At 39.7% G+C, this 17,067-nt stretch overlaps 5 protein-coding genes and 2 long non-coding RNA genes across 12 annotated transcripts; 4 read left to right on the forward strand and 3 right to left on the reverse strand.

The window, feature by feature from the left end:
- The first annotated feature begins 187 nt into the window (after nucleotides 1–187).
- LOC124190991 lies at nucleotides 188–2,208 on the forward strand. Of its 5 annotated transcripts, none has more exons than XM_046583899.1 (9): nucleotides 192–444; nucleotides 515–624; nucleotides 693–851; nucleotides 912–1,086; nucleotides 1,156–1,220; nucleotides 1,293–1,374; nucleotides 1,441–1,547; nucleotides 1,616–1,696; nucleotides 1,772–2,208. In XM_046583899.1, the coding sequence occupies exons 3-9, from the start codon at nucleotides 717–719 to the stop codon at nucleotides 2,075–2,077; spliced, it is 951 nt and encodes a 316-aa protein (XP_046439855.1). In that variant the 5' UTR covers nucleotides 192–444; nucleotides 515–624; nucleotides 693–716; the 3' UTR covers nucleotides 2,078–2,208. The 5 variants fall into 5 exon arrangements, with proteins under 5 accessions (XP_046439858.1, XP_046439855.1, XP_046439857.1 ...); XM_046583901.1 differs by having other exon boundaries at nucleotides 697–851; XM_046583902.1 differs by lacking the exon at nucleotides 515–624 and having other exon boundaries at nucleotides 188–444; nucleotides 697–851.
- Nucleotides 2,138–2,973, reverse strand: LOC124190996. Its single transcript, XR_006873223.1, has 2 exons — nucleotides 2,763–2,973; nucleotides 2,138–2,591 (listed from the first exon to the last, which is right to left on the reverse strand). It is a non-coding gene; the product is annotated as an uncharacterized LOC124190996 (long non-coding RNA).
- Nucleotides 2,974–3,113: 140 nt separating this feature from the next.
- On the forward strand, nucleotides 3,114–5,391 carry LOC124190985 (leukocyte elastase inhibitor-like). Its single transcript, XM_046583890.1, has 6 exons — nucleotides 3,114–3,363; nucleotides 3,433–3,943; nucleotides 4,024–4,232; nucleotides 4,294–4,632; nucleotides 4,702–4,881; nucleotides 4,944–5,391. Exons 2-6 carry the CDS (start codon nucleotides 3,433–3,435, stop codon nucleotides 5,238–5,240), a joined length of 1,536 nt encoding a protein of 511 aa, XP_046439846.1. The 5' UTR covers nucleotides 3,114–3,363; the 3' UTR covers nucleotides 5,241–5,391.
- A 136-nt stretch (nucleotides 5,392–5,527) lies between these two features.
- On the forward strand, nucleotides 5,528–6,659 carry LOC124190994. The gene is made up of 4 exons (XM_046583908.1): nucleotides 5,528–5,769; nucleotides 5,832–5,937; nucleotides 6,003–6,176; nucleotides 6,244–6,659. The coding sequence occupies exons 1-4, from the start codon at nucleotides 5,543–5,545 to the stop codon at nucleotides 6,577–6,579; spliced, it is 843 nt and encodes a 280-aa protein (XP_046439864.1). The 5' UTR covers nucleotides 5,528–5,542; the 3' UTR covers nucleotides 6,580–6,659.
- On the reverse strand, nucleotides 6,600–10,367 carry LOC124190979 (DNA repair endonuclease XPF-like). The gene is made up of 16 exons (XM_046583878.1): nucleotides 10,226–10,367; nucleotides 9,813–10,159; nucleotides 9,565–9,745; nucleotides 9,340–9,492; nucleotides 9,159–9,272; nucleotides 8,997–9,086; nucleotides 8,705–8,927; nucleotides 8,408–8,645; nucleotides 8,156–8,327; nucleotides 7,954–8,097; nucleotides 7,667–7,891; nucleotides 7,427–7,600; nucleotides 7,222–7,365; nucleotides 7,060–7,155; nucleotides 6,898–6,993; nucleotides 6,600–6,828 (listed from the first exon to the last, which is right to left on the reverse strand). Exons 2-16 carry the CDS (start codon nucleotides 10,058–10,060, stop codon nucleotides 6,670–6,672), a joined length of 2,457 nt encoding a protein of 818 aa, XP_046439834.1. The 5' UTR covers nucleotides 10,061–10,159; nucleotides 10,226–10,367; the 3' UTR covers nucleotides 6,600–6,669.
- A 466-nt stretch (nucleotides 10,368–10,833) lies between these two features.
- On the reverse strand, nucleotides 10,834–14,000 carry LOC124190981 (serine/threonine-protein kinase pelle-like). Of its 2 annotated transcripts, none has more exons than XM_046583880.1 (10): nucleotides 13,891–14,000; nucleotides 13,686–13,802; nucleotides 13,444–13,617; nucleotides 13,244–13,368; nucleotides 12,913–13,183; nucleotides 12,671–12,849; nucleotides 12,208–12,603; nucleotides 12,060–12,145; nucleotides 11,774–11,990; nucleotides 10,834–11,702 (listed from the first exon to the last, which is right to left on the reverse strand). In XM_046583880.1, exons 1-10 carry the CDS (start codon nucleotides 13,961–13,963, stop codon nucleotides 11,085–11,087), a joined length of 2,256 nt encoding a protein of 751 aa, XP_046439836.1. In that variant the 5' UTR covers nucleotides 13,964–14,000; the 3' UTR covers nucleotides 10,834–11,084. The 2 variants fall into 2 exon arrangements, with proteins under 2 accessions (XP_046439836.1, XP_046439837.1); XM_046583881.1 differs by having other exon boundaries at nucleotides 13,894–13,926.
- Nucleotides 14,001–15,400: 1,400 nt separating this feature from the next.
- Nucleotides 15,401–16,416, forward strand: LOC124190997. The gene is made up of 2 exons (XR_006873224.1): nucleotides 15,401–15,911; nucleotides 15,982–16,416. It is a non-coding gene; the product is annotated as an uncharacterized LOC124190997 (long non-coding RNA).
- Nucleotides 16,417–17,067: the final 651 nt, after the last annotated feature.

Here is a 17,067-nt window from a genome sequence, read left to right on the forward strand (position 1 = left end):
TTCGCATATACAATGGAAAAAACGAATGACAATAACAAAATGAAGATGTAGATAAATTTAAATTATTTTCATACATATTTAAAGTAAAATTATTTAATTGAAGTATAATTTTTATGTTAATGAGCATTTTTTCTGGAACACTTAAACAAAGCAGGTCATCTAGTGAACACAATACTTACTATGAATAGATTCGAAAGGTTGGCGCCTTAAATTGTCAATTCGTCTGTATAGTTGGTAAACATTTAACATGTGGACACGTGGATAATTTTTATTGATAGACGATAAAATTAGTTTCACGAATAATTTCTTCTCTGGGAAAAGATAGTGTTGCTAAACAAAAGGTCTTTCACACAACTGACTGCCATGTGGAACTAAGACCCTGATAACTATCTAGACTTAATTTTCAATTGTATTTCTACTGGCTGTTTTTAGTGTTTTCGCACGGTATGTAATTTTCATAAGAGTTTTTGCTTTATCTTCCCCTAATAATAATCTTTATGCAATATTTTCCCAGTGCTCAAGACTGTGTTTCTTCTGAGATATAGATAGTACCTCAATTTTCTCTAACGTAATACCAGCTGAAGATTATTTCTATGTAACTCTAAGCAAGATTTTCGTGATTTAGTATGTTGAGCTACAGTTTAATTCATGTACGAGATACTACAATATTAAATGAACTATCCCATTTTTATATAGAGAAATCCAAAGTCTTTTAAATGGAAGAAATAACCAGTGCAGGAGGGAATTATAGTGCCATGACAGATTCAGAAGTTCCTATCACCATTGATTTCCCCCTGAAGTTTTCGGTTGGTTTCGAACGAACACTGCCATCGCTAGATCACTTGTTTAAGGTAGAAACACATAATCGATTGCCCTTATCATAACCGTGCATACAATGTCTGTGGATTTAGGAATATCGAGAGGCTACTGAGGAAAAAGCTCGTTTCCAATTAGAACTCGATCATGAAACCCAATTGGCCGAGGATTTACAACTGGAATTGAACTACTATCAAACAGCTTTGGATCACAAAGCAAGAACTGATTCAATCCCCCAATTAGGAGCCCAGCAACTTTGCAGCATTGAAGGTTTGTGCTCTCCATGTATGCATGATCGTCTTAGTTGTAGTAACAAAAATCAATTTTCCTTTTTCCCAGCAATTCACAATGAGCTGACAAGTGCTATCAAAGCCCTGGAAGAACAATTGATTAGCCAAGATAAAGTATAATCTAAAAATAGAGCTAGATGCATAATCAATAGAGACCTATAATGACTTTCTTTTAAAATAATAAAGGGAACCCAAGCCGCGATTGAACTGATTAAACAATCGGCATGGAAGATGGCCCAGACGGATGAGCAAGAATTTCAAGAGAAATGTATTGTCGCTACTTACCAAATTTACATACTAAAATCTGATTTCGATAATTTCATGTTATTTATAGTGAACGAAATGCAAGCTCAGTTTAATGGCGAAATGGAAATCGTACGACAAAACCTTAAGAAAAAGGAGAATAAGTTGAAGGCAGCCAAAGATAAAGCAGAAGTTGAGGTAAGGCTGCCAATTATTCACATTTAGTAATGTTTCTAACCTAAAATTGCCTATTCTCATTGTAAAAGCATTCGAAACGGAAAGAAGAATTGCGCAAAAGCCTGGCTAACAAAATGAAAGCTGACAGTCATCACATCGAATGTCGTTCGGTAAAAAATATCAAGCTACCCATTTCAATTGAAAATGTTGTTTTGAAATATATCATTTTTCTTTTTCAACAAAAGGCAGAGCTAGATTTGAGGAAAAGAGCTGCACGTTTGGAAAAGGAAATCCAGCAGCTGGAACAACAACAAAAATCCAAGCGCAAACTTCCGCTATCCTTTACTGCTGGTGAAAGTCCCCGGACGGGCGTGTCTCCGCAAACTCCAAACAATCAGAAAGGCAACAATAACAACAAGGGCACGTTGACTCCTCATCCATCGCAGATCAGCTCAGCTGGCAAAGAGCCTCAGTCAGACAATTTGCCCCGTGGTATCACCCCGAAACGCAAACTTTTTTCACTCAAACAAACAGAATACCCGGATTTCTAGATAAACATTTTTCTTCTCTTCCTCTTGGGTTTCGTGTACTTGGCGCTACCATTTAAAAAAAAAAAAAGAAGAAAAGAATGGCGTCCTTGGATCTTGTTTTGACAAATAACAATACACTTTTTTCTTTCTAGGAACAAGGAGCGTTTTGGCCGTTTAGCTTTGGCATAAATTAAATTGCATGGCCAAAAAGGAAAATCCCTTTGTTTCGCTATGAATATTGCCTAACATCACGTGACTGAGAACGGACTTTTCTTTTTCGTAGATCATATTTTATCATGGGGAAACCCGTAAAAAAAAATCGAGGTGAAGCGTTTCCGGCACCGATGGGGAAAACCGACTTATCTCCATCCACAGGCTATTCAAGAGTCATCGTGAATGAATGAAGAAAACCACTGAAGAAATACTTCCTGCTAATGCAGCAGACAGGTTACAGGTAAAACCCAAGTTCCACCTTCTTACAGAAAACAAAACAAGGAAATGGAAAATAAGTTGTCATCCGGTACAGCTGATTGTCCTATAGCGAGTCCAAAATCACTTTGTTAGAAAGGCTTGTATAACCCCCCAAAAATACTTTTAGCTCATGATCATGATTCATCTTGTTAGTGACCCGTGAAATGTTTTTAAAAAGAAGACAGATAAAAAACAAAATAAAGGGAGAAGAAAACAGCCGCAGGGCGGGATTCACCTTGGTCTTGGGAGCTGGACACGAGAGTCCACGCGTCCGCGTTCACGCATCGGCAGACACCAAGTCAAAAAGTCAGTAAACCCAAGGGTACTATATAATCTATCTTCCATCTGAAGAGCAACCGCGGGTAGTCCAACCCTGACACACACTCACACACACACACAATAACCAATCAACAAATCGATCTAGCCAAAAACAGACTGTCAACTTGACGGGAAGAAAGAAAAAGTCCTGTAAGGTTTTTTCCCTTAGATGTTCTTCGTCGATAAGAAATTGCTAACGGATACCCGGGGCACTTTTGCAGATTTCTATTGCAATAAAAAAACTGTTGGATGCAGCCGCTGCTGCAACGTTGGCTTGACACACACCAACAAACACACACGGATGCATACACAGGCGGGTCCTGGGGTCTATCTGGCGATTGCCGTAGTCTTCCAGCAGAAGAACCACCTGGCTGGACAGTCGCTCACGCGAAGGTCGACCCGTCATCTACCAAAAAACGACGTGTTCCGGACATAGATATATTTTCTTAAGTTCCGTTCCGGATCCAAGTGTTGTCTACATTTTCCAGTGAAACAAAACGACAAATAAACCAAAACAGGTAAGGTGCAATTATTCGTAAAAATTTTGAAAATATTAAACGAAATTTACCTTTAATTGATTTAAATAGATGGAGATGTCAATGTATCTCCTATTCTGTGGAATTTTGCTCCTGCCCGTCAGTCAGCAACTGAGCAACGAGCAAATAATTAACCGACAACCAGATATTATTACGTTCAATCAGAGATCAGCACCTGTCATCGTACCTTTCACATTTCCCAGTCAATCAACTGGCTCGTCTTTTAATTTACCACCCGTGCCGTTACCACCATTCCCACAACCACCACCACAAAATCAACAACAGTTTAATCAATTACATTTCGCTCCCGCGATTCCGTTGCCGGCAGCGATCAACCCTGACGAACTGGTAGGAACCAGAGGATCCACACCGAAGAATCACAGCACCAGTCAACAGATCCAACAGCAGAACCATCACAATAATGGCTTCAGCATTCCGACGGCTATGCTTTCACTAGCTCTCGACATGGGCAGATGCAAAGGCAACGCAGAAAATGATTGCGCCACCAACACTGTTTTCTCACCGCTCAGCATCGCCTCCACCCTTACCATGCTACTTATGGGTAACAATCGATTACATAATTTAAATTTCCCCGATAGCTTACAAAATAGGCTTGTGTTTGTTTTGTTTGTTACCGTCCAGGTTCGAGTGGTAACAGCTACATCCAACTTCGGTCGGCGCTTGGCTATCATAATGATGCCAACGATGTCGACATCAATGGAGCCTATAAATTCCTGATGGAGCGGGTCAAACGAATGGATGTCGAGGCTGGATCCTCCATCTTGTTGAGTATTGCCAACGGTCTCTTCAGTCAGAAACAATCACGATTCACCGACGACTATATCAATAAAGTAAACATTCATTTGATATCAGCTATTACAGTTTTTCTAATCTCGTAATTTTAATTAAAAGGCCAAGGAATATTACCAAAGTGAAGTGAGCGAATTGGACATCATCCGCAATCCTTACGGTTCCGCCAATGTCATCAACCGTTGGGTATCGGACAAGACGAAAGGCAAAATCACCAACATTTTGTCCAGCTTGCCGCCAGACACGCAACTGGTCATTGCCAATGCCGTCTATTTCAATGCCAACTGGGCCGATCCTTTCACTCCGGAGGTGACTCGCAGAGAAGATTTCCACGTCTCCTCATCAGAGATCCTGACCCCGTTGACTATGCACACTCACTCTATGGTGGCCTATATTGAAAACGAAGAACTCGGATGCAAGATGATCGGCATGCCCTACAAGGTTCATTTCAAATGCCAAAACTAATCGTCAGACTTTTAAAAACTAAATGACTTGAAATCAACTTGACAGGGAGAAGAACTTGGTATGTTCATCCTGCTACCTACAGAAAAACAAGGATTGGCTTCTTTGAGTCGATTGGAAGATAAGTTAACGGTCGAGAAACTAGAACACATGTTTTCCCGCATGGAAGCTAAAACAGTGGCAATCAGTTTACCCAAGTTCCGTATCCAACAGAAACTCCAACTCAAGGTAAAAATTGATTTCTTATACGAGTTGAATAGACTTTTAATAAGAATAATTTCATAATTTAGAACGTACTGAGAGGGCTGGGGGTGACGGATCTGTTTTCGCCCAGCTCGGCCGATTTGAGTCGCATGACGAGTAAGACCGGAGTGGCGCTGGATAGCATTATCCATCAGACGTTCATCGAAGTGACCGAGAGCGGAACAGAAGCCGCTGCGGCGACCGTACTGAATTTAAGTCGAGACGGTCCGTCCAAGACATTCGCCGCCAACCAACCGTTCCTGTTCATCATTCGCGATATTCCTTCCAAGGCAGTTCTCTTTTTCGGTCGCGTCGTTCGGCCCGGCGATGCAACCCGCACATAAAAAATAAACTGCATAATAATAAGATTGACAATAACCTATCGTAACTGGGGGAAAAAAAAGTAACCCCGTCTGGAAATTAAAATTTTTCGACCATTTAACGATCAAGTGTAGCACTTTAACGTGACGATTGAATACAAATCCATGGATTTTAGTTATAATTCTACCTATTTCTGCTTCCGGAGTTCCTGTTGTTGTTGAATGTCTCATTTATAACCCGCATGCGTCAGTGTTCTTTTTGGCAAATAACTGTCACCCGACACCCGCATCGTCCGCCTACTCATCGGCTATAATAGCGCCAGACAATGGAGCCCTTCAGTTCACTTCCTTCAGCCATGATCTTCCGCGTAGTTTGCTTCGCTGTGTCGCTCTCGGTAGCGAAAGCCCAACATCAGTGGCCCTATCCATCGTTCCAGCAGCAGATTCAGCCACCGCCACAGGCTCACCAACCCAATGGACCTTTTCCACCTGGTTTCCTGCCGATCGGATCCAACGGCCTCCAACCATTCGACGGATTTCCTTATGGAAACAGGTAAGACTGTGGCCCCAAAATTCAATTTCCTTTGTCTTTTGATAACTTCCTCGAAATTGTAGGCCGATTTACAATGGCGGACCTCCTCAGCAAATGTTTCCGCCTCCCCGGATGCAACTATTGCGAATTCAACTTGTCTGCGAATCCGTCCCCGCACAACAGCCACCTGTGAGTAAATCAAACTACTACTCGAACAAACATTTTGTTACAATAAAACTTTTCGCAATCGACAGATAATCCGTTGGGTCCGTCGGGACAGCTCGACAGTAGCCAGCACGGCAATTACCATTGCGGAAGGAGCCAACGCCGTCGACCCGAATAAGTACACCGTTAACTTGGAAAATCTATCAAATGGAGTCATTCGTTCTGTACTCACCATAGTCAGACCTGAGCCGGACTCTAGTCAGGTAAAAATAATTGCAATCATTTGTTTTAGAACGGAAACCTACAAGAATTAAAATTGACACCATGCAGGCGGCTTACAATTGTCAATCCGTTTCCTCTGCAACTTCAACGGCTGAAAGTCGTGAAGTTTACGTCATTGGTAACCGCCAATTCGTCAACGCCAACATGGCCTATCACGCTGCAGACACATTTACACACATCACTGGAAACTGGCAACAACGTTCGGCCGCTGGCCCTGCCACAGAGGCAGTTAAAATAGTGACGCCCAATCCACTTTACCTTAACGATCTGAATCAAAGTGGTTGGGAAATTTATCACGAAGATGAAACACACGAAGAACGCAACTCTCCGACACACAAATCAGTCCAGCCCTCTGTTGTTGCCGGCAATCACACTTCGATCTAGGTTCAAGACTTGCAAAATAATTTTAAGAAACGTAATAATAATGTATTACCCCCAAATACACACAACAAGAGGATAGGCAATCGTTTGTAATCAATATTTTCTTTGTCTGCCCCTCCAACTTTTACCCTTTTTGCCTTTGTTTTTGCCCGTTGGTTCCGCCTCCAGAACTGCCAAATGCTGGGAAGAATGTAAAGCATCCCAAAGTTCTTTTGCATTAACACCGTTTTCCAACAGTTCATGCAACTCCTCCTGTTTAAACAAAAAGAAAATGATTGAAAAATTCCTTTTATTCTTCAATAATGGTACGGCAATGTTTACCAGAGATAAAGAAATCAGCTGACCCAAGTCCTCCACCTTATTCAAAACTCTTCGGATGTTTTTGGTATTGATGCCAGGTAATTTCATCATGAAATCCTATTCAAACGAATACTTCCAGATTAAAGATAAAATCAAATTGGGCAAGTAAATGTCTAAACTGACGTGGATGGCTGGATTGTATTTATCCGCATTCTTCTCTGTGTAATAATCCGAGCTAATGGATGCCGCTTTGGCAGGATCTGGTTGTTCTCGTCCTTTCTGTTATTCGAAACGAATTTACAATTTTAAACATGAGTTTCCTTAACAAACGTAACCTGTGTTTACCTTCAACTCTTCAAAAATTTCAGCAGTTGCGTAGGGGCCAGGTGACCAAACGATACGCAATTTAGGAAAGTGCAACGTTAGCAATTGCAAACGCGAGGTAACATCGGTCAACGAAGAATCATCATTGGACAAGTAATATTTTCCCTACATTTAAAAGCGGAATTAATACGGGGACAAGTAATTTTTTTTTAATTCAGAAAATTACCTGTAAGGCGAACGGTTTGTCGTGATCAAATTCAATCAACAGCATAGGTTTAGCATAATGACGACACATCTCTTGCGACTGATTGTAAAGGCGACCGTTATTCAATGAGCCAATCAAATCGCTCAAACTCTTCCGCTCAACGCAAATATCCGGCGTGAGGATGTAGTCGCCAACCTATTGGTGATTTAAGAATATTCAATGAAATACACCGTTAATGAAGATGCAAAAGAAGAGACTTACTTCGATAGTTATCGGTAAAATATCAATGCCTCTTCGGTGAAGGAGCGAAGGCAATTCACTGCGGAATTCTCTCATATCAACGACCACCACTTGACGGACATCTTTGCGAGTCATTTGACGAGTGTCGAGTGGAACCAACGCCATCTCAGAGGCCTTGCGTGGATCTCTCACGAAATCAGGATGGTCATCGGTGCGGCCTTCACGATCCTCTGGAATCACCATCGTCTACAAAAGCAATTCAATGAACCAGACTATATCAAATTTCAACGCACGAATAAACAACTAACCGCTTTCTCGCGAATGAGCATTTCAAAGGCTTCCTTCTCTTTCCTCAAACTAGTCAAGTAGGATTGTTCCTCGGCGGATGCGTCGTAGAACATAAAATAGACGCGGACGGTATGTTCTTTATGAGTGGCTTGATAAACTTCAACCTAATAGGAAGATAATTAATTGAATTTACGCAACATCGACGGTGATTAATGTTTCTACCTGGCGAATAAATGATACATCACAGTCGTACATGATCACGAACCGTGGACATAACTTGTATAATGTTCGGTGGAGGCCGTAAGGATCCGCCCCACCTTTAAGTGGTTGAACGATGACGGTTTCGTTAACATGCTCAGTTGATTCATTATCATTCTCGTTGGTATTGTGCAGGCTGTATTAATATTAGATAAAGAAAATAATTTATCGGATTAAATATTATTTGGTGATTAGTAAATATAATTAAGTACTGACTCGTATTTTTCATAATAATTCTTGGGCGAATTTGATTTTTTGAAGATTTTCTCTAGAAATTCTTTTGAGCCAGATTCAAGAATTTGTCGGAGTTGATCGCAAGTTCTATCGTCCTCCGCTACGATTAATGTTTTGATGGACGGAAATTGTTCACCTTGGACAGCGATTTCTAAACGGATCTCTTTCAACACCTCTGCTAGGGCTATCCATTTTGGGTTTTCTTCCAGTTCGGGCTTGGCTGAAGAAAGATACACTTTAAAAGTGATCGATCGAATCCAGTAAAATTTATTTATTTACCATCTTCTTCCAGCGATTTTCCGTAAACTCGGGCTTTAGTGGTAATGAACAGATTTTCCGCAGCATCCAGCAGCATCCAACCGGCGCTTTTCAAAGCCTTTTCCGTAGTCTTGAGGGATTTGACAACTACGTTGAAAGTCACGCAGTCGTATTGCGTCAAAGTTAGCAGAAGATTTCGTAGAATGCCCAAGTCTTCGAGAAGCTGTTTCGTTTTCCCACTAAGCTGTAATTTTAGATATTGAATTAATGCAAGTTGATTTCAGTTGAAGAAATTAAACAACAGCAGACTAACCTGATGCCACACTGGTTCCAGCTGAAACTTGATAATTTTTTTAAAGCACTTGGATAAGGCATTTTCAACTGTCATCTCATCCAGATCCAACTGTATTTTTAAATTAAAGCTTAAGACGATTAGGACATTTTAAATCCAATAGGAAATAAATAACTTGTATACCGATGGATTAATACGTCTCAACTCCTTAACGCTAAAATGTATAAGGTCCAAAATTGCGGTTTGCATCGTCACCATGTACGGAGTTAAGGGTAGGCGTAATTCAACAACGTCTGGCTAAATGTTTTGAATGAACTATAAATAACTAAGATTAAAATTTTCGAAAAGTGTTAATTAATCACACCTGATTTTCTTTTAAAGTCGACTGTATGGTGGCGTGAAAACGAGGCCAGAGAAACAGATTGCGCACATATAACGATTTCATTACACGAGTAACTTGACTGAACCCTCGGGTAAAACTGATTGGAGAGCTTGAAAAAGCTTTGATGAAACCTTTCTGTAAATAGAAATAACAACAGTTAACTTGAATATGCAAAGCGGTAAAATTTAAAAAAAAAAAGATCGTTACTTTATTTTTTTGTCGGTAAAGTCGAAGAATAAATGCTTCCTGTGAGGTTTCAATAATACGATGAGCTTTATAAACAAGCATTCCAGTAACCAAATCAATGGGCATACGATCCATCAGCATATCTACAACCAAAATTCTGGAGGAGCTAAATATAACTCCGCCTTCCATGTAAACAGACTGCCTGAAGATGAACAAATTTATAATAAGTAAAACTGTTGTTAGTAAAAATACGTAAAACACATAATTACCTATCATTAACACTGAACTCCGATGTAAGGAGCTTGGGTAAAGGTTTGACGCCCATTGAATCCAATTCTCCAGTGAAAAATTCTTCCTCTTTTGGTGTAGTACCCAGCACTATCACTAAATTTCCAGCATCACTGTACACTTTTAACAAATTGATGAAAACACTTTCTAGACCTATCCCTTTTGCAGCTATCACTAGCCCATCTTCATTTAAAATGTCCAGAAACATTTGATTTTCAAAGTCAAGCATTTTGAGGCTTTTTTTTTCTGTCAACTAAGCAAAAAGCACTTCCAATAGAATCTCCAAAAATGTCCACAGCATTGAAGAAAAAACAGACTGGTCCTCACTCTGAATTTAGAAGGTGAAATATTTATTTTTTTAAAGAAAAAAATAAAATCCAACTAAATATAGTACCTGAGGAATTCTGTAACCTGTGTTTCCGGAACCTCCCACTCTTGTTGTTTCAAAGGGTTCTGTATCTAAAATACTTTCGAAACCTTCTCTCAGTTGATCAAATTCATCTCTTAGCACAACTGTCAGCTGAAATATGGTAGAAGGATGCAGCCCATGGCCATACACTCCAACGCCAATTGGTCTTTGGAAACTTGAAGGTATGTCTACTCGATCAGTCCCACATGTAGCAGAATGCAGGCAGTATTCAGATGTGTTGTACGAAGGATGCAATAAGTACTGAGATATGTATAAATCTGCATCACCTTCCCTATAAGCATACACAATAACAGATGAATAACTTTCTAAAAAATTTAGTTTATTTGCACAATGGATCTTTCAAGTGCTACTCACAAGGATTCAAGGATTAAGCTGATCGGTCCGTCATAACTCAAAGTGAAGTATGTGTAATTGTCACCGGCTACGTCGCCAACTACTGATTGTAAAGTCAAGTCTTTACAGTCTGTGATGCACCAGAACTAAATGTATTGAATACCAATGGACAGTTAGCCAACTCGTTCTTGATTGCCTAAAAACTTAAATACATGTCTACAAACCATTAACACTGTGAAGAATCCTAAGAATAGTTTATAACTCATCTCAGTTTTGTAACAGAAGCAGACATCACTGAAAAAATTACAACAGCACGCCGCGCCATCTGTGAACAAGGCGATACATTTTCACACATTTGATAATTACACTTCCCCGAGATTCCGGGGAAATAACAAATCAATAATATTATAATGATAAACCCCCAATTGCCTTCCAGTATGAACGTATTTCATCAGTAACATAATAATTAGAAAACAATATTATTTGGTACTTAATTAGGACCAAAGAAGAAAATCTTTTTTTGAGCAGTCGTATTACTACTGTGACGAACATTGGTCTCTATCTCGCCACTGGTTTCAGAACTGCTCGACTCCGAGCTATCATCGGAACTACTATTATTATTCTGATGATCGTCCACTGTCTGAGAAGTTGATTCCACGTTCAGTAACGAATTGAAGTTGGGCATTTCTCCTGATGCGATACTGCAAACCCCCGTTGATACAGCCAGTTGATCAAACGCTGGGATGATATCAGGCTCGTTCATCACTGAGAGAGGCGCTGGAAGGACGGAAGGAACTTCTAATAGAGGCGCTGGAATCATTGGAGTGGGTGCAAAATATTCTACTGAAGGTTCCACATGTCTTACAGGAGTTGGGAGTAAAACAGGGACCACTTTATCTCTCGGTGACGGAGGAAAGAACTGTATCTCTTTCTCTCTCGAGGTTGGAGTAAAGACATCTACCACTTTATCTCTTGCTGGCAATCTAGGACTAGGCACACGCATTGGTGACATAACAGTGGGGGGCGGAACAGGTAGTTGAGGTCGTGGGGTGCTGTGTCCAGCGTAAAACTCCATCCCAGAAGCCAATTGATCTAAATCTTGAAGAACCTAAAATTACGACAGTCAATCCATCAAGTGAATGTGTAAAATGAAAGAAGAAAAAAATTAAAAGATCATACCTTGACCATTTCAGGCCGGTCTTTGGCTTTTGTGGAAGCACACAACCAACCCAAATGCATGAGCGGTTGGTATAGCGCAACGCAAACTTGACCGGCTTTCACATCGCGCAAATCTGTTTGCCCGCTGTTCTCTATTTGGTCTCGCAGATAAGGGTGCTCTCTATGACTGTCGTACGCACGTAGTCCAGTGCCAAGCTCGAACAAGACTATCCCAAAGCTGAAAAGAATCGAAAGGTAAAACCACGAACGGAAACCCAAATATGGAAGGATAAGCTCCATAGCATACCTGTAAGTGTCAACCTTTGTCGAAATCTTTTTGCCTCGCAAATATTCATCGGGTAAATAGGGACGCGTTCCCAGTACACGACTGACCTGAAAAAGCAGATAATATTAGAAAGGGGAACGTTTGCTGCAATGGATGAATTCAAGCTTACTTTAATGTGTGTATACTGAGTTTGAGGGCCTTCCCTAGCTAAACCGAAATCACCAATCTTTGGTTCGAAATTCTTGTCTAACAGAATATTGGCACTTTTTATATCGCCATGAATTAATGGCTTGTCTCCCATGGTGTGAAGGAACTGAAGCCCACGAGCTGTCCCCCGGGCAATGTTGAAGCGCTGTTCCCAATTCAATGGATAGGTCCCTTGCCGACATAAAAGGCGATCTTCCAGCGATCCGTTTGGCATAAATTGATAAACCAAACAGGGAAAATTGCCACCCAGTGAATAGCCGTACAAAGGTAAGATGTTATCGTGTCGGACGGCATTCAAGATACGAAGTTCTCCCATCGACTGCTGCATAGGTATGAGGTTGGCACCGGCCAAGCCTTTCTACAATCCAATAAAAGGGGAAAAATCAATAATTTTCAAATTACAAATTTAAAGAAAATTTTATTACATTCTCCATGCGTTTGATGGCCACTTGAGTGTTTTTCCACGTTCCCTTGTACACTGTACCGAAACCCCCTTTTCCAAGAATAGAAACCGTGTTCCAATTGTTGGTTGCAATCGACAATTCTTGCTCGTCGATGGGCGGAATGTTTGACATGGCTGATGCAGATGAAGCTTCGCTAAATGCTGGAGATCAATAGTTATATTTAGATATGTCTAGAGCAAATAAAACTTTGTCTCTAAATATACCCGAGCTTTCTGAATCTCTTCTAGGAAGGATTCCGTTAATAGGACCGTGTTGGGGTGATGGATTTGGGGGTTGTGCGGGTGAAGGAGTGTTCCACGAAGCTTGAATGTTTTCACTTCTAGTCACATCACTTTGATTGATGGATATTGGTTTACTAACACTTGGATTGTTTTGACCCAATTCAAATGGTGCTAGCTTTGAAGGGAAAGCTCTTTCACAAGGTGGAGAATTAAAATTACATGAATCAACAGATCCTTTTGCTCCACTGGGACTCTACTCAATAAAAACAACACAATTAACAAAGATAATCAATGATGTAAGATTTTTACTTACCCTTAGTGTGGCTGTGCTCAATTCACTGTAGTTTCCAGGAGTTGCCGCAGCACCAAGTTCTGTTTTCAGTAATTTTGACAGATTCAATTCTCCATTTCTTACTAGGACATGGTATCTTTCATCGACTGATAAACATGTTAATATATATAAAAGTTAATTTTAGAATATCAAATGCTTAAAATATGAATAATTAACAATACCATATGGCATCAATATTTCAAGAGCCCTGTAGTGCTGCATTTTGGAGAGCAAGACAAAAAGCTCGACAATGGTATGATTTTTCTGACCCCAGTCTGAAAACATTGCCATTGTGGGTGATTGGGTATTTCTGCCAAACTCATTCAATCTTGTAACATTGTACTGCATGAAATCACCTATTGTAGACAAGCAAATAAAACTGTAAACAGCAGGTTCAGGCCCAGCAATTGAATATTTAATGTACCAAGTTCTTTCCATTGATTGTTGTCATCCAGAATGTTAGCCAGATCACGTTGGGGTATGTAAGGCAATTCGTAAATATATTTGGGTTTTGGAGAGGCCGAGGCCATTTTCAGCACTTCTGGATTAGAACAAGTGAATAAGACTCATAGACTACAAGAGCTGATGACTAAAAACATTAAAATTCATCAATAATAAGAGAAACTCACTACACGAAAACGCAGCAGCACGAAACGATAAATTTCTCACCAAAACAATACGAGAGCCACCTGTAGTTGCCATTCAACATTAGTTTCACGGCGCATTTACACGCGCACGTTTTGATCAATGTTAGACTGTTACTAGTCCCAGCATTCCATACCCCTGGTCCTGGTCCCAGATTTGATTCTCATATAAATAGGCTTGTTGTTGCTAAACGGTTTTTCAATTAACGAATTATTATCAATTAGTAGGTGACGACTCGCTGAGCACTAAAATTTTTATTTTTTCGTTCTTTTGTATTTTATTACAGGTATCCAACTTCAAACCAGAAATTTACTATGTACCCTACCCTATGACCTATCTATGTTCCCTAGCTCTGGCCTCTTCCCTGTGCACTTATTTGTTTTTATTTTACCTCGAGTTATTCAGTTATTTGACAGATCAACATGAACAGACGGTTGATAATTAGACTGGCTTTTCGAAAGTCTGCAGCTTACGTCACCATCGGTCAAAATAAATTGCTCAAAGTTTTATCCCTATTATGAACGATTTGGGTGATAATGCAAGATGGTAAACAGTACCGTGTGAGAAACAACTAATGACAAAATTTATTCAACAACTTCGACAAAAAAATGACTTAGATAGACACTTGGTGTAACAGTGAATATTGTTCGTTATCAAAACTTAGCATTTTACAAACTGTACTGCAAACGAACCCTGTAACGTTAAAAAAAAACACCCAAAACGAACGTTGCCGTGAAACTTGTATCCATGAATGTGAAAACGGACATTTCTTTACTTTTATACGTAAAGTACTAAAGTGCTCCGAAGTTGATCGGTTTTATGCGATTTTTATTCGAGTCTGATTTGAATATTCTAATTGTGAAATGAACATGACATTTTAGTTCATGGCACATGCGTAACGCTAATTATTTCGAATGTCCCGACACTATACTCACCACAATACTCTAATTATAGTTTTCACTTTGATAAATACAGTTTACTGAGCCGCGACTTTAATAAACGATTGATGTTTTATATTGAAATCTACCATGTAGAAACGCCACAAATATACATCATCTCTTCAGTCCTGCTGGACCTCCAAGACTGAAGATGAAATGTGTTTGGTGATCGACAGTTATTATTTATTAAACTGGTATTCCAAGAATACTATGATTAACAATAATAAAATTGATGTTCCATCTGGAGTGCGTTCTACAGCATCTAAATGACCAGAGAATGTTCCTGGAATATTAAATGAACTGGCGTCTGTACGCTTGACGGTGAAAACTCATTCTTTCAAACACGCAACAAGCACAATCCTCGTTTATTTTTTATTTCAAGATAATAAATACGACACAAGTAGGTCACAATGAGTAATGTTCATTTAAAAAATAAGAAATTGAATTTGTGCAATGCAATAGAAAGCATCTACAGTGAAGCAAAACGATGTTTTTGAGTACTTCTGAAAATTTTGTGACCTTCTGAAACCAAACTGCAAATCTAACCAAAGGTGTGCAGCACAATTCTGCACCTCTTTGTCACGTAACCAATAAACAGTGCCAGGCTGTCAGGGGAAAGTACCCAAAATCCCTATCTTAGTCGATTGCAACTTGAAATTTAATAACGAGGATGATGAAAATAATAATCCAGTTTATAGGCATCTAACGACTTGGGTGTCACATTCGGCAACAAGTGTCCAATCTGAGAACAGGAAAACCGCTGTCGTTATCTTTCACAATGGCGACTGCGGATTGTCTAACAGAGAGATAAGGAAGTCAGTCCAAAGCCGACAACAGCACTCATAAATTGCCAGGAGCGTAAAAAAAAAGATAACGAGTCAACTTGGCTTTTCAACAAAGCCTCCCCTTCAAATAAAGCTGGGTTGTTATCGTTCATTTGACTGAATACTCTTTCATGAAGTCTTAAAGGTAGAACATAACTGTACTTTGGTGGCGCTCAGTGTGCTTCAACTCCACTTTAACTAGACTGTCACCATTCTTCTTTAGCGCTCAAAAAAACCTGCAAGGTAAGTGTCTTATTCAACAATTCACGATTTGAAATTTTGAAAACATTTTAATGTCAAATTGCCCATGCAGGGTTAAGCAAATAAAATACGAAATGGACTTTGGCGGGCTTCTGCTGGTTTTTTGCGGTTTGATCGTTTTGGGGGCCGCCATTGGAATGTGCGCTAAATGTCGCAGAGGTCGCTCGGGTGGAGTCGATTTCGGTACCACTCCCGGAACTGTGAACACCAAAGGGTCGGAGAACATCGTCACCGTAGAGGACGGATAAAGGCAAACGCTGCCTAATAATAAATTAGGCGAATGTTTGACTATTTCATCTATCCCTGTTCTATCATTGTCGTCCATTCTGAATTAAATCAAATAGCCAACCAGTCAATTGTGAATGCACGAATTGCCTTTTACTAGAGAAAAAGAACCACGGACAAATTTCTACTTTCTGATTCATTATATGAAAGGCTATGCCTATGATTTTGAGTACTGAAATAAACTACACACGTTTTAAAATTATCATTGGTTAACCAACATGAAACGACGCTACGTTTAGATAACAAGTGAACGCGGCACCGCGCACGCAGTTGATTATGGTGTCCCAATCACTGCGAGCATATATGAAATGTAACCAGAAGTAAAAGTAAATGTAGCAAGTGAAACTGACGAAATGCAATTCACGACTAGTGGGGATTCCAGTAAAGAAAAAGAAACGGATAGACATTATTCGGAAATTATAACTTATGTTCTCATTTTAAAAAAAAGTTGTTTAAAATAATGTTTAAATAATTTTAATTTGAGTGTTTAACTTTAAACTTCCACTGTTATTGGAAAAGAAAATTGAGATTCATAGCAGTTCATAGAATCAAAAAGGAATAAAGAATATCAACCTTAAGGGCGCAGGATTTCGAACAAGACGTACACGAACTAATATCAGTTTCTCCAACCTTTTTTTCCTCGTTTACTGGCAGAAAATAATCTTGAATAATTCAAGCGAATTCCAATAAGGTTCACAATGTTACGGTTGCGGATGGCTGACGACAGATCGTGATCACACGCCGTTTTCTAACAAACAAAGAGAATGGCGATAAATTGATAAAATTGATTGTCAACGTGATTGATTATGGAACTATTTTAAACACTAGAGAGGTAGCCTGGTGAAATCCGCTA

The sequence above is a fragment of the Daphnia pulex genome, chromosome 3, assembly GCF_021134715.1.
Source record: "Daphnia pulex isolate KAP4 chromosome 3, ASM2113471v1".
Classification (NCBI taxonomy): Eukaryota; Metazoa; Arthropoda; class Branchiopoda; order Diplostraca; family Daphniidae; genus Daphnia; species Daphnia pulex.

Coding starts and splice junctions, on each gene's coding strand:
- LOC124190981 (XM_046583880.1), bottom strand. CDS start 13,963: ATGGCAACTACAGGTGGCTCTCGTATTGTTTTGGTGAGAAATTTATCG. Junction 13,369..13,443: donor TGAAATATTGATGCCATATG/GTATTGTTAATT, acceptor CATGTTTATCAG/TCGATGAAAGATACCATGTC. Junction 11,703..11,773: donor ACCGGCCTGAAATGGTCAAG/GTATGATCTTTT, acceptor TCGTAATTTTAG/GTTCTTCAAGATTTAGATCA.
- LOC124190991 (XM_046583898.1), top strand. CDS start 717: ATGGAAGAAATAACCAGTGCAGGAGGGAATTATAGTGCCATGACAGAT. Junction 1,087..1,155: donor GCAACTTTGCAGCATTGAAG/GTTTGTGCTCTC, acceptor CCTTTTTCCCAG/CAATTCACAATGAGCTGACA. Junction 1,221..1,292: donor AATTGATTAGCCAAGATAAA/GTATAATCTAAA, acceptor AAAATAATAAAG/GGAACCCAAGCCGCGATTGA.
- LOC124190994 (XM_046583908.1), top strand. CDS start 5,543: ATGGAGCCCTTCAGTTCACTTCCTTCAGCCATGATCTTCCGCGTAGTT. Junction 5,770..5,831: donor GGATTTCCTTATGGAAACAG/GTAAGACTGTGG, acceptor TCGAAATTGTAG/GCCGATTTACAATGGCGGAC. Junction 6,177..6,243: donor CTGAGCCGGACTCTAGTCAG/GTAAAAATAATT, acceptor GACACCATGCAG/GCGGCTTACAATTGTCAATC.
- LOC124190985 (XM_046583890.1), top strand. CDS start 3,433: ATGGAGATGTCAATGTATCTCCTATTCTGTGGAATTTTGCTCCTGCCC. Junction 3,944..4,023: donor CCTTACCATGCTACTTATGG/GTAACAATCGAT, acceptor GTTACCGTCCAG/GTTCGAGTGGTAACAGCTAC. Junction 4,233..4,293: donor CCGACGACTATATCAATAAA/GTAAACATTCAT, acceptor TTTAATTAAAAG/GCCAAGGAATATTACCAAAG.
- LOC124190979 (XM_046583878.1), bottom strand. CDS start 10,060: ATGCTTGACTTTGAAAATCAAATGTTTCTGGACATTTTAAATGAAGAT. Junction 7,601..7,666: donor TTTTACCGATAACTATCGAA/GTAAGTCTCTTC, acceptor AATCACCAATAG/GTTGGCGACTACATCCTCAC. Junction 6,994..7,059: donor AATACAATCCAGCCATCCAC/GTCAGTTTAGAC, acceptor TCGTTTGAATAG/GATTTCATGATGAAATTACC.